The sequence below is a fragment of the Stomoxys calcitrans genome, chromosome 2 (genome assembly GCF_963082655.1).
Source record: "Stomoxys calcitrans chromosome 2, idStoCalc2.1, whole genome shotgun sequence".
NCBI lineage: Eukaryota > Metazoa > Arthropoda > Insecta > Diptera > Muscidae > Stomoxys > Stomoxys calcitrans.
Window position 1 is genome coordinate 183,473,976 of NC_081553.1, and position 13,809 is coordinate 183,487,784.

Below are 13,809 nucleotides of genomic sequence, written 5' to 3' on the forward strand. Positions count from 1 at the left end.
ATCAAGTTCAGATTTACAAAAAAAAAAAAAAACAAAAAAAAAACAATGACCTCGAAAAGTTAGGGTCGTCCACAAAAAGAGAAATTCAGCAGAAACAAAGTAAATGTTAAGAGAAACAACTGGTTTTTAGAAATAAAATTCGTTTGTTTTTAATAAATATTTAGCGGCTACAATTTAAATATCAACCAATATGTTAAGCCTTTTTGTGCTCTCCGCTTTTTTTTTTTTTGTCAGCCAACACCCAGGGGATGTCCCCTATGAATGCAGTGCATTGCGTTGGCGAGAGGAAATTAGAAATTGGAGGGGGGAGACAAGGATGTAGTGCTTATTGACATTTGTCTTAAATCTTTGGATGTCAAAGTGGATGGGAAAAACATTAGCCGGAAGTCGATTCCACATACGAATGGTTCGGGTGTGATTTCCTGGAAGGTCTAGTATCCCTGACATACATCCTTACATCAGGAATAAGAAGACTAATATCAGAAGAAAACACACCATGAAAGTACCGATAGAACAACACCAAACAACCCACATTGCGACGATGACGAAGTGAGGCAATAGAGTTGGATACCACACTGTCCCCAATCAACGCCATCGCTTTCCTTTGTACACGGTCCATTAGCTCCAGGAATGATTTTTAAGCTCCAGCCCATACATGTGAGTTGTACTCCATTTTCAACCATATGAAAGTGGTGTAGTTGTTAAGAACGTCTGATCTTCTTAACAATTCTTACACCGTTTATGGAAGCCTAAACACTTGAATGCTTCTTTCGACACTTCAAATAAAGGGTGATTTTTTTGAGGTTAAGATTTTCATGCATTAGTATTTGACAGATCACGTGGGATTTCAGACATGGTGTCAAAGAGAAAGATGCTCAGTATGCTTTGACATTTCATCATGAATAGACTTACTAACGAGCAACGCTTGCAAATCATTGAATTTTATTACCAAAATCAGTGTTCGGTTCGAAATGTGTTCATTCACCGTAACGTTGCGTCCAACAGCATCTTTGAAAAAATACGGTCCAATGATTCCACCAGCGTACAAACCACACCAAACAGTGCATTTTTCGGGATGCATGGGCAGTTCTTGAACGGCTTCTGGTTGCTCTTCACTCCAAATGCGGCAATTTTGCTTATTTACGTAGCCATTCAACCAGAAATGAGCCTCATCGCTGAACGGTGAATGAACACATTTCGAACCGAACACTGATTTTGGTAATAAAATTCAATGATTTGCAAGCGTTGCTCGTTAGTAAGTCTATTCATGATGAAATGTCAAAGCATACTGAGCATCTTTCTCTTTGACACCATGTCTGAAATTCCACGTGATCTGTCAAATACTAATGCATGAAAATCCTAACCTCAAAAAAATCACCCTTTACAAGTTTAGCTCAACGGACATCACTTTGCGTTTTCATGCCCAGAAGAACATCAAGAGCTTCTGCTTGCTCAACATCGACACCGTTGATAGACAAAGATGATCGTAATGGGTCAACGAATCGTGTGTGACAACAAGCAACACTGAGTCTTCCGTGCATTAAAATCTACTCGATTCATTCGACCCCACTCAGAAATGGCCAGCAAATCCTGACAGAGTGGTATCGTCCATAACCCGCCTCTTGTCCTCAATCTCTCGAAGACTCGGCCTATGGTCGAATGAGTACGAATGACAGAGATTACTGTCATCCGCAAATGAGTAGATCGGATTCGATGTCTGACCCTAGAACAGATCGTTGATGAAAATTAGAAAAAGAGAAGGAGAAAGAACAGAGCCCTGGGGTAAACCTGCGTTCAATTTGTGCTCATTGAATGAGAACCCTTGTATAGTGATCTCGTATAGTGCGATCTCTGAGAAAGCTCGAAATAAATCGAACGAAGCCATTACCGACACCAAATGCGCCAAGCATTGGTAGCAGTGCACCGTGCCAGACCCTATCAAATGCAAATTTTGCCCATGAACATTCCATAAAGGAACAGGGGCAAACTTCTCACATATCAAAGAGTGCAGTCCGATTCAAGTTTAAGCTCAAATGCCTTGGAGATAGCCAGAGCCACAACCTTACTCTCACCAAACTGATGGATTGAGCGACTCCAATGTTCCGACAGAAGTGCCATGAGGTCGCCCATAGAGCGATTTCTGCAGAACCCATACTGTTGGTCGCTAAGAAGGCAATTAGACTCTAAATACCTCACAAGATGGTGATTAACCATGCTCTCCATGACCTTGGAGAAGCGCAGCATATCGTAATTGGCCGATAATTCACAGGGTTGTTTGCCTCACCCTTTTTGGGTATTGGCTGAACGTTCGCAACCTTCCAACGCGCCGGGAAGACTCCTGCACGGTAGGCAAGGTTGAAAAGGTTGCGTAATGAACGAGCCAGCGTCGAAGAACACTTGCGTAAGACAAGTGTTGATATGTCATCCGGGCCCAGGGATTTATTTACGTCTAGATTTTCAAGAACCCTTTTAACTCCACGAGTTTGAAAAAATATTTGGAGTACGACGCCAAGTACATTTTCGATTGAGGAGAGTGGTTGATTGCTATCCGGCAGGGAAGAGTTCCCTGCAAATATATGAGCCAACAGGTTAGTCTTATCAACCGGGTCAGTGAACGTTTGATCGTCCTGAACTAGAGTTGGAATAGATGAAGAACTACCCTTTACTCTTTTCACAAACGACCATTAGCTTTTATTTCCTCGTGTAGAGGTAAGAACCTTAGTACGCAGACGCTCATTGACATTCAGTATTGACATTTTTATCCAAGCGCCAGTTTCTGAATGCCACCTCTTTCGATCTGACAGCATCTCTGCATGTCTGGTTAAACCAACTTTTGTCGTCTGATTTAGCCGTTATAGTCTTAACTGGAATAAATGTCCTCATTCCATTTAAAATTATCTTCTCAATCATTTCAGCAGTAGCATTTATATCGTCATCTAGTAACTTAGTTTCCAATTAAAATGCTGAAATAAATGAATGAATGAATGAGCTCTACTCCTGTCGCAACCCCATAGAAAGGAGTTGGGGCCCAAAGCCAGGGACCGTGGTCGTTCGGCCAATTCTCACCTATGGTCGCCTGATGTGGCTCTCTGAACAATTGTGCCCTCCACAGGATAATCGAAAAGGTACAATGTACCGCGGCAGTGCTAATCTCTGAGGCAAGGGGAAGTGCCCCAAGAGAGGCGCTGAATGCCATTCTTGATCTTATGCCCTTGCACCTTTAGGTTGGGTATGTGGCAACACTAATTTAGCTCAATCTTCTGTTCTGCGTGGTGGTGTTGCTGCGTGGCGCAAAAGGGATCTCTGGGTTGGGGGCACCCTATCCTTCCCGGGACCCTCTGTATACAAGGATGGGAATAAATTGGATGGGGACACTGGAGCAGCAGTCTTCATTGAGTTCCTTGGAATCAGGGAATCTTATAGACTTCTGGTAGGGTACAGTGTCTTTCAGGCGAAAGTCTTCGCGATCCTGAAGACGTTGGAGACGATGTCAATGCGGAAGCGGGGGTCCGATATGATATAGCTCCCATGTAAACCGATCTCGGATCTTGACCTCTGAGCCGCTAGAGGGCGCAATTATTATCCGATTTGGGTCGAATTTTGCGTAAAGTATTTTATGATGACTTTCAACAACTGTGTCAAGCAAGGTCTACATCAGTTTATAACCTGATACAGCTCCAAAATAAGTGGATCTCGACTTCTTAAGCCGCTAGAGGGCGCAATTATCACCCAATATGTCTGACATTTTGCATGTAGTGTTTTGTTATGACTTTCAACAACTGTGTCAAGTATGGTCTAAATCAGTTTATAACCTGATATAGCTCCCATTTAAACCGATGTCGGATCTTGATATCTTAAGCCGCAAAAGAGCGCAATTATTAACCGATTTGGATGAAATTTTGCATGAAGTGTTTTGTTTTAACTTCCTACGTCTGTTCCATGTATAGTCTAAATCGGTTCATAACCTGATATAGCTCCCATATAAACCGATCTCTCGATTTAACTTCTTGAGCCGCTAGAAGCCTCAATTTTCATCCGATTTGGAAATGAGCATACTGTGTTCTGTTATAACTTCCAACAACTATGCCAAGTGCTGTCCAAATCGTTCCCATATAAACTGATCTCCCGGTTTGACTTCTTGAGCCCCCGCAAGCCGCAATTTTTGTTCAATTTGGCTGAAATTTTGCATGTATTCTGTTATAACTTCCAACAACTGTGCTTAGTACGGTCCAAATCGGTCAAGAACATGATATAGCACCCGATATAAACCGATCTCCCGAAATTTTCCATATGATGTTCTGTTATGACTCTCAACAACTGCGCCAAGTAGGGTATGATTCGGTCTATAACCACATATAGCTCCCATATTTTAACTGAATCCATGGTGGTGGGTTACCTAGACTCGGCCCGGCCGAACTTATCAGGCTTTTACTTGTTTTTTTTTCGCCATGATATTTTTGATCGCCATGATATTTTAAGTCGATCTAGCCATGTCCGTCGGCCCATCTGTCTATGGAATGCACGCTAACTTTGAAAGGAGTAAAGCTAGGCACACATATTTCATACCAGTGTAGGTCAGTTGGGATTGTAAATGGGCCACATCGGTTCATGTTTTGATATAGCTGCCATACAAACCGGATCTTGACTTTTGAGCCGCTAGAGGGCGCATTTTTTATGCGATTTGGCTGAAATTTTGTATGAAGTCTTTTGTTTTGACCTTTAACAACTACACCACGTATGGTTCAAATCGGTTCATAAATTGATGTAGCTGCCATATATAAAATGATCTCCCGATTATATTTTCTTGAGCCTATAGAGGGCGCTTTCATATAAAACGATTTCCCGACATCACTTTTCGAGCTCTTATAGGGTGCAATTCTTAACTGGCGACGTTTGTAAGGTACTCTACCATTTGGTATGGCAGCCATGTAAAAACTTCTCCCCAAAGAGGTGTCACACTGCGGCACGCCGTTCGGACTGGGCTATAAAAAGGAGGTCCCTTATCATTCAGCTTAGACTTGAACCGGACAGCACTAATTGATATGTGAGAAGTTTTCCCTTGGCAAATTTGCAATTTTGCTACCCAATTTGCTTAAAAATGTTTACATATTGAATTCTGTTATGGTCCAAATCAGTATACATTGAACCTGATATATATCTATATAGCTCTCCTATACTTGTATTGCAAATTAAATTTCTAAGCTTTTTCTATATTTTCAGCATTTATTTTCGTAATTTCACAGTTCATAGCAAACACGCGAAACAAAATATACTTGTAAATATTTTCTAATAAAAACAAAACACATACATTTAAAATTTAATCTAAATAACATCAAAATTGTTTCGCTACAAAAAAATAAACCGAAATAATTCGCATTCAAAAAACTTACTTGATAACGGTCTGCATTTTGCAACTTCAAAAAAAGTCTCCAAAATTTAGTTGTTGATTCCTTCGCTAGTAGTTGAGCACTTTGAAATTGAGGTTTAACCACAAATTTTATTATTCTTGAGATTTCTTGAGAAAAAAATATAACACAATTTTAAAAATTAAAATTTTAAATAATTTAAAAAAATAAAAAAATATTGTATATTACAAAATAATGTTGTTTTTACAACCAAAAAAAATTTTTTTTCTCTTTTTTAATCTGTTATTTTAAAAAATTTAAGATTGTATTGGTTTTTGTTTAATTCTTTTATGTTTTCCAAAATCCACAATTTTTTTCTTTTTATAAATTCCATAACTTGCATTCAACGTAGTTGTTCTTGTTCACTGATTTTCATTTAAATAAATCAACAAAATTTGACCACCATTAGTTTAAGGTTAAAACAACCGCACGCACCACTATCTTTGTTAAATTATTTTATTTTTTATGCGATTTACCGTTGTATTTCAATTTATTTAAACATGCGTTGCGTTTTCATTCGTGCACTACTGGCGATTGACGATCAACAACTGAAGTTTAAATGTTAACGAAACATTGTTTTTATATGCGAATCGTTTCGTTTCCCATCAAAACACAGCCAACTAGCAAAAGCAGCACCAAAACTGCACAGTCACAGCGACGCAACTCTTCTTACCTTACCACACCAAAGGCTCACCACACACACACACACAGCAGCTAGCAGCAGTCAAGTCGTCAATGCGTTGACGAAGACCTCCCTAACACTCAACCACAACAAGCAATCATATAGCATCATCATGGTTTTAGAGAAGTACCCAGTCATATCCCCTGAATAGTAATTTCTGTTGAGTTACAACAAATACAAGAAAGATAACAACTTAGCCGGTAAAACGCTTACTCTCACACTCTCCCTGCATTGGCAAGAATGTGTTGAGAGTAGCAGCAGCGCAGCCTAGTGCAAAAGAAATGTTTGGCCGGCTAAGTAGCAGCGGCAGTGTGCGACCATAGTTTTGCGCGGCTTCGTTATACATTTTCTGGTATGGCAACTCTGCAAACCGGAAATAGTAGTGCAAATGTTGTGAAAGTGTTGCCATTTTTAAGGGCAAAAGAAAATAACGCATACCGGCAGTGGGAGATTAATTTTAAACAATAAAAATATATAATTGTGAATACAAAAAACAAATAAACGCATTAAAAATTTTATTTATACAAAAATTAACGATTAACGTATTTGAAATTTAAATTTTTAAATAAAATCGATAGATATCTAGCTGAAATTTGACACAAATACGTCTTTTTACTGCACGCAGGCTAAGTTCTTGAACTGGCTAAATTTGCCGATAAAGGGTCTTAAGCCCATAAAAGCTTTAATTATTACCCGATTTCCTTAAAATTTGAAACAGAGAGTTGTTTTAAGCCTCCCTTTAGATATGGCTGCCATATGGACCAATCTGAGGGTTAAGAGTCTGAAGTCCATAAAAGCTGCATTTATTAGCCAATTTCAACGAAATTTTAAACAGTGAGTTTTTTTAAGCCTCCCGTCATTGGGCTCAAATATGGTTCAGATTGGATTATATTTGGATATAGCTGCCATATAGACCGATCTGCCAATAAAGGGTCTGGAACCCATAAAAGCTTTAATTATTACCTGATTTCGCTGAAATTTTAAACATAATCCCATAAAAAACGGATTTATTGCCTGATTTCGCTAGATCTGTTATTGTATATGAGTTCTCTAGACCTGGATAAAATATGATCGAGATCAGCCCCTATTTAGAGTCTGAAGGGTGTGCCGCAGTTACCTCTTTGGTGAGAAGTTTTTACAGGGCAGAGCACCTCACAAATGTCGCCAGCATTAGGAGCGGAAAACCACCTCCGAATGTTGTTATTGATGGTCTCGCCAGGATTCGAGCCCAGGCGTTCAGCGTCATAGACGGACTCAGAGCTGCTGTGGCCTTCTACACAGAAAAAATCTAAATCAGTTTCAATCAAGAACTTAATTGATCCAATTAATTTTTTTAAACTGCTTCAATCACGAAAATGATAATATCTATCACCGTTTTTGAAAAGTAATAAAAAAATTTTAGTTAAAACAAGTAAAAGCGTGCTAAGTTCGGCCGGGCCGAATCTTATATATCCTCCACCATGGATCGCATTTGTCGGGTTCTTTGCCCGGCATCTCTTCTTAGGCAAAAAAAGATAAAAGAAAAGATTTGCTCTGCTATTAGAGCGATATCAAGATAGGGTCCGGTTGGGACAACAATTAAATTATATGTTGGAGACCTGTGTAAAATGTCAGCCAATTCGAATAAGAATTGAGCCCTTTGGGGGCTCAAGAAGTAAAATAGAGAGATCGATTCATATGGGAGCTGTATCGGGCTATAGACCGACCATAATAAACACGTATGTTGATGGTTAAGAGAGGATCCGTCGTACAAAATTTCAGGCAAATCGGATAATAATTGCGACCTCTAGAGGCTCAAAAGTCAAGATCCCAGATCGGTTTATATGGCAGCTATATCAGGTTATGAACCGATTTAAACCTTATTTGACAAAGTTGTGGAAAGTAAAAATAATATAAGTCATGCAAAATTTCAGGCAAATCGGATAGGAATTGCGCCCTCTAGAAGCTCAAGAAGTCAAATCCCCAGATCTGTTTATATGACAGCTATATCAAGTTATGAACCGATTTGAACCATACTTGGCACAGATGTATCACCATACATATCATAACAAAATACTTCGTGCAAAAATTCATTCAACTCGGATAAGAATTGCGCCCTCTAGTGGCTCAAGAAGTCAAGATTCAAGATCGGTTTATATGGCAGCTATATCAAACCATGGACCGATATGGCTCATTTACAATCCAAACCGACCTACACTAATAAGAAGTATTTGTGCAAAATTTCAAGAGGCTATCTTTACTCTATCGAAAGTTAGCGTGCTTTACACAGACAGACGGACAAACATGCCTAGATCGACTTATAATGTCATGACGCTCAAGAATAAATATACTTTATGGGGTCTTAGACGAATATTTCGAGGAGTTACAAACAGAATGACGAAATTAGTACACCCTATGGTGGAGGGTATACAAATGATTGAAAGTTTCCGTTTGCAACACATGGAAATATACATTTCCGACCCTATAAAGCATATATACTCTTGATCATCGTAAAAATCTAAGACGATCTAGCCATGTCCGTCCATTTGTCTGTTGAAATCACGCTACAGTCTTTAAAAATAGAGATATTGAGCTGAAACTATGCACAGATTCTTTTTTTTATCCATAAGCTGGTTAAGTTCGAAGATATAGTCCCCATTTAGACCGATCCGCCGTTTTATGGTCTTAGGTTTGTAAAAGCCACATTTATTATCCGATTTTGCCAAAATTTTGGATAGTGAGTTGCGTTAGGCCCCTCGTCATCCTTCTGCAATTTGGTTCAGATCGGTCCAGATATGGATATAGCTGTCATATAGACCGATCTCTCGATTTAAAGTCTTGGCCCCATAAAAGGCATATTTAAAATCCGATGTCGCTGAAATTTTACAGTGACTTATGTTAGGCTTTTCGAAATCCTTGTCGTATATTTCAAATCGGTCTATATTTGGCTATAGCTACCATAAACGCCTATATTTTGTTCTACAAAATTGAACAATGACTTGTACTTATTAGATCTCTCAATATCCGTGTAGAATTTGGTCCAAATCGGACCATATTTCGATAAAGCTGATGTGTGATGTGTAACACCATGTATGACAAAAGTTTCAAACACGACTATAAGTGAAGTAAGTCATATTTAATTAAAAAATTATTGAATCAATAATAATTATTTTTTAATTTAAAACGATTTTATTTTCGGTTGAAATTGTTTACGAATTTTTATTTTCCAGGCCTTTTGTAATTATTGACATAAATAATCGAAATAAAATTAGATAAAAAATATTTTTTTTTGATTAATTAAGGATGGAATAATCAATAACGGTTTGTTAGTAAAACCAATAACAGTCTGGTGCTCAAACCAATAACAGATTGGTATTAAAACCAATACCTGTTCGGTAATAAGGCTAGTACCAAACGGTGCTAATCATTTTATGATTCATCCATGCCAATTCGGTAATAAGGCTAGTACCAAACGTTACTAATCATTTTATGTTTCATCCATACCATTACCAATTCGGTAATAAGGCTACTACCAAACGGTACTAATCATTTTATGTTTCATCAATACCAATTCGGTAATAAGGCTATTACCAAACCGTACTAATCATTTTATGTTTCATCCAGTATTGTTTTTGTACCATACGATGTTGCTTTACTATCCATACCGTATAGTACTGAAATGAGCTCGTTTGGTATCAACTTTTCTCTGGGAGCATGATTTAGTACTGCAGACAAGAGTCCTAACTGGTTACTGGAACGACCTAACCTATCCTAGACGCAGGGTGGGGCAGAGTTCAGGAATTTACTATGACGAGGAGGAGTGGGAGACAGTCGAACATCGTTTACCCCACTGCCTGGCAATTGCGAGGAGAAAACACAGCATATGGGATGAAAACCTCTAACCATGCCTGGTACTAATCATTTTATGTTTCATCCATACCATCCGGTATTGTTTTTGTATCATACGATGTTACTTTACTATCAATACCATATGGTACTGAAATGAGCACGTTTGGTATCAACTTTTCTCTGGGAGCATGATTTAGTACTGCAGACAAGAGTCCTAACTGGTCACTGGAACGACCTAACCTTACCTAGACACAGGGTGAGGCAGACTTCAGGAATTTGCTATGACGAGGAGGAGCGGGAGACAGTCGAACATATTTTGCGCCACTGCCTGACAATTGGGAGGAGAAAACACAGCATAATGGATGAACACCTCTTACCATGCCTGATACCAATCATTTTATGTTTCATCCATACCATCCGGCATTGTTTTTGTACCATACGATGTTGCTTTACTATCAATACCGTATGGTACTGAAATGAGCACGTTTGGTATCAAATTTTCTTCGGGAGCATGATTTAGTACTGCAGACAAGAGTCCTAACTGGTTATTAGAACGACCTAACCTAACCTAGACGCAGGGTGGGGCAGACTTCTGGAATTTGCTATGACGAGGAGGAGTGGGAGACAGTGGAACATCTTTGCGCCACTGCCTGACAATTGGGAGGAGAAAACACAGCATAATGGATGAACATCTCTTACCATGCCTGATACCAATCATTTTATGTTTCATCCATACCATCTGGCATTGTTTTTGTACCATACGATGTTGCTTTACTATCAATACCGTATGGTACTGAAATGAGCACGTTTGGTATTAACTTTTCTTTGGGTGCATGACTTCGCCATGCGGATAAGAGTCCTAACTGGTTACTGCAACGACCTTACCTCGACACAGGGTGAGGCAGACTTCAGGAATTTGCTATGACGAAGAGGTGTGGGAGATAGTCGAACACCTTTTGTGTCAGTGCCTGGGAATTGCCAGGAGAAGACACAGCATAATGGATGAATATCTCTTACCATGCCAGGATTCCTTCCGGCACTAGGTTAGGTTAGGTTGGAAAGAGGGTGCAGATATTAATCCGCCCCATGCCACTATGGACATACACCTAAGCCAGTAATCGGCTTGTTGTGGTCTCTAAAATCTATAAAGTAACCTCTATAAAAAAAATTTAAGTTAGGAATTCCGTGCTACTTACAAAATCCTTAATTGTTTTCAATACCACTCCCCTAAGTTGGTTAAGGTCTGGTATTGTGTCTTCACTTAAGTGCCGGTATCTGTTGGACGCGAAAGCCAGGCAATGACGAAGGTAATGCTCCAACGTCTCATCATCTTTCCCGCATGCCCTACACATGCTATCACTTGCCGCACCGATTTTACATAAGTGAGCTGGTAGTCCTATGTGTCCCGTTATGATACCAATAGCTATACTGACTTCCTTCTTGCTTCCTTTCAGTGATAGCCTCGTCTTTTCACGATCTGGATCCCCCCAAAAGGATTTTTGCCATCCTACCGACCGTTTCGCTGTTCCACAATGTTGCATGCACATTCGTCGCCCACTCCCTTAACTCGGACTGCGTCGTCCCGAAAGGCTTCGGGTCAACCAAGTTTATTGACGGCTGTCCTCTGGCCTTAACCCTTTTCCCCTTACTCCGTTATGGCCCGGCACCCAAACGATGCGAATTTTGCCATCCTTAGAGAAGGCGTTAATCTCCTACTTACACTGCAAGACATATCCTTACCGTCCTGGTTGTTATTGCCCTTATGGCCACTTTACTGTCTGTAAAGATGTTCCTACTCGACTTCCTTGGGTTAGCACAACATCACCTCACACATTCTGTGATCGCCCGGATCTACACCTGCAGTACCGTATTATGGTCAGACAGACTAAAACAGATCTCAGTCCCTGGGTTCTCAATGTAAACCCCCAGGCCCACTCTATCATCTAGCTTTGATCCATCCATGTAACATGATCTTCCAGATGGCAATACTAGAGTTCCGTCAATCCAAGGCACTAAGGCCTTTGTCAACCTGATGTTCTGTATCCAATTGTATCTGCAGAGTATTCCGTAGGATTCGTCGAGGTATACTGATATTTTTCCAAGGAAGTGTTCTACTGCAAAGTCGGAGGACTTGCTTCCATATATCTCCGGTTAAATCTGGGCGGATTTCCTTTTCTCCGAAGAGAACAGTTTTGTTAATCGCATTGACTATGACATTGCTACACGTTGGGTTCGCATTATTCCCACATCCAGTACCGGTATGTGCCAGATCACTTAGTGCATGGGTATACTACTATAATTCTTGTACACTGCCATATACTTGTATTGAAAGTATAACAGCGATTTGAATGGCTGTTAGTCTTATCAGGAACTTGACACTATGTCATCTTCAGCGTTGTAAGAAAATAAACATTTAGTAACTTTGATGGGAGAAGAAGATTTATCGCTTAATCTGGGAAGCAGAAGATTATTTTTTATCATCTGCTTATGATAACAAATCGCAGGTCATTATGCTTTAAGTGTTAATAACCTGTAATTATTTTTCGAAAGTTGAGAGGCATCAGTATGAACTTGGCAAGAATGCTGCGATACTCTCGGACAATAACACAATGTTGTTGTCAAATGTAAGGATGTTACAGCACACCTAACAAAAGTCGAAAACGTGATTTCAAGCTCCAGGAAAATAAAAACAAAATAAATCAAAATTTGCAGGCATATTTTTAAGATCCCAACGTGCCAACAAGTGTAAAACCAGGTTATTGTTTGGCTCCAAGTGGCCTGGCCTGGCCCATATTGTGTAAAAGTCATATAATTTGAATGTGATTCAAATGCTTGTATTTCACATATTTTATGATCTGTTTTTGCAATTTCTGGCTAATTTTCAAATGTCATTGACTTTCTTTTGCTACGTATTCCACCATACACCGAATTTCCTTGTTTTCGTCGTTGTTATTTTGGCATTAGCACTTCATAAACAAAAGATGTATTTATGTATCATTGTTGTTGTTCTCTCAGTTTTGGGCCAAATTAATTATTCTAGCCACGAATGATGAGCCACTTTGTTTTCATGATCTTATTCGAGCCACCAGTGTGCGATGACAAGGAACTGGCCGGCGGTAGTGGCTCAGTAGAAAACGGTTAAAATGATATATCGATATCGTTTGCAAATGCACTTACCTACCATTTGCTCGCACAATATATTCTCAATCTTTATTTAGAAGTAAGCCAACAAATCAGCAAATGCCTACTATTGTGTTTTTCATTGGACGTGTGGCTTATTGTTTTACTTTGAGTTACGAAGGTAAGGACATAGGAGGAAATACATTGAAGCTGTGATAATGAAATAAAGTTCAAGTTCGATGAATCACTCGTGCATACGATTTTTTGTTGAAAATATCTAAAATATTGTCAACTTTTACGCACCATAATGCCGAATTCATTAACAGATAATGAGTTGTAAAATCTGTCCTATTCAAGGTTTTGCCTCCAGAATAAACCAGCAAGGAAAGGCAAAAGTCGGGCGGAGCCGACTGTATAGTACCTTACAGCTACCCTTTAAGTAGAAAGTGGATGCTACATGCAATTCTGAACCAATTTTAATGGGCCTTGACGAATGTTTTCAGATGGGTAATTAAACAATTCATCTCAAATTTCGAGCAAATATGTTCAACAAGTAACAGCGTGCTAAGTTCGGCCGGGCCGAATCTTATATACCCCCCACCATGGATCGCATTTGTCGAGTTCTATGCGCGGTACCTCCTTTTAGACAAACAAAGAATAATGAATAAGAACAGTTATGCTATTGGAGCTATAGTTATAGTACGATTCGGACCATAAATGAATGCTGAACATTGTAGAAGTCATTGTGTAATATTTCAGTTCACTCGGATAAGA

General features: G+C 39.4%; 1 protein-coding gene across 5 annotated transcripts in view; it reads right to left on the reverse strand.

The window, feature by feature from the left end:
• LOC106085849 (neprilysin-2) overlaps nucleotides 1–5,962 on the reverse strand; it is a 141,541-nt gene extending 135,579 nt beyond the window's left edge. For 3 of the 5 annotated variants that reach the window (XM_059362315.1, XM_059362310.1, XM_059362313.1), the window contains exons 1-2: nucleotides 5,882–5,962; nucleotides 5,391–5,515 (exon numbers count right to left, since the gene is read on the reverse strand). In XM_059362315.1, the coding sequence (XP_059218298.1) occupies nucleotides 5,391–5,407 (17 nt within the window). In that variant the 5' untranslated portion in view covers nucleotides 5,408–5,515; nucleotides 5,882–5,962. Of the gene's footprint in view, nucleotides 1–5,390; nucleotides 5,516–5,840 lie in introns of all 5 variants that reach the window. The other 2 variants (XM_059362312.1, XM_059362311.1) reach the window with 2 other exon arrangements.
• Between the last annotated feature and the right edge of the window lie 7,847 nt (nucleotides 5,963–13,809).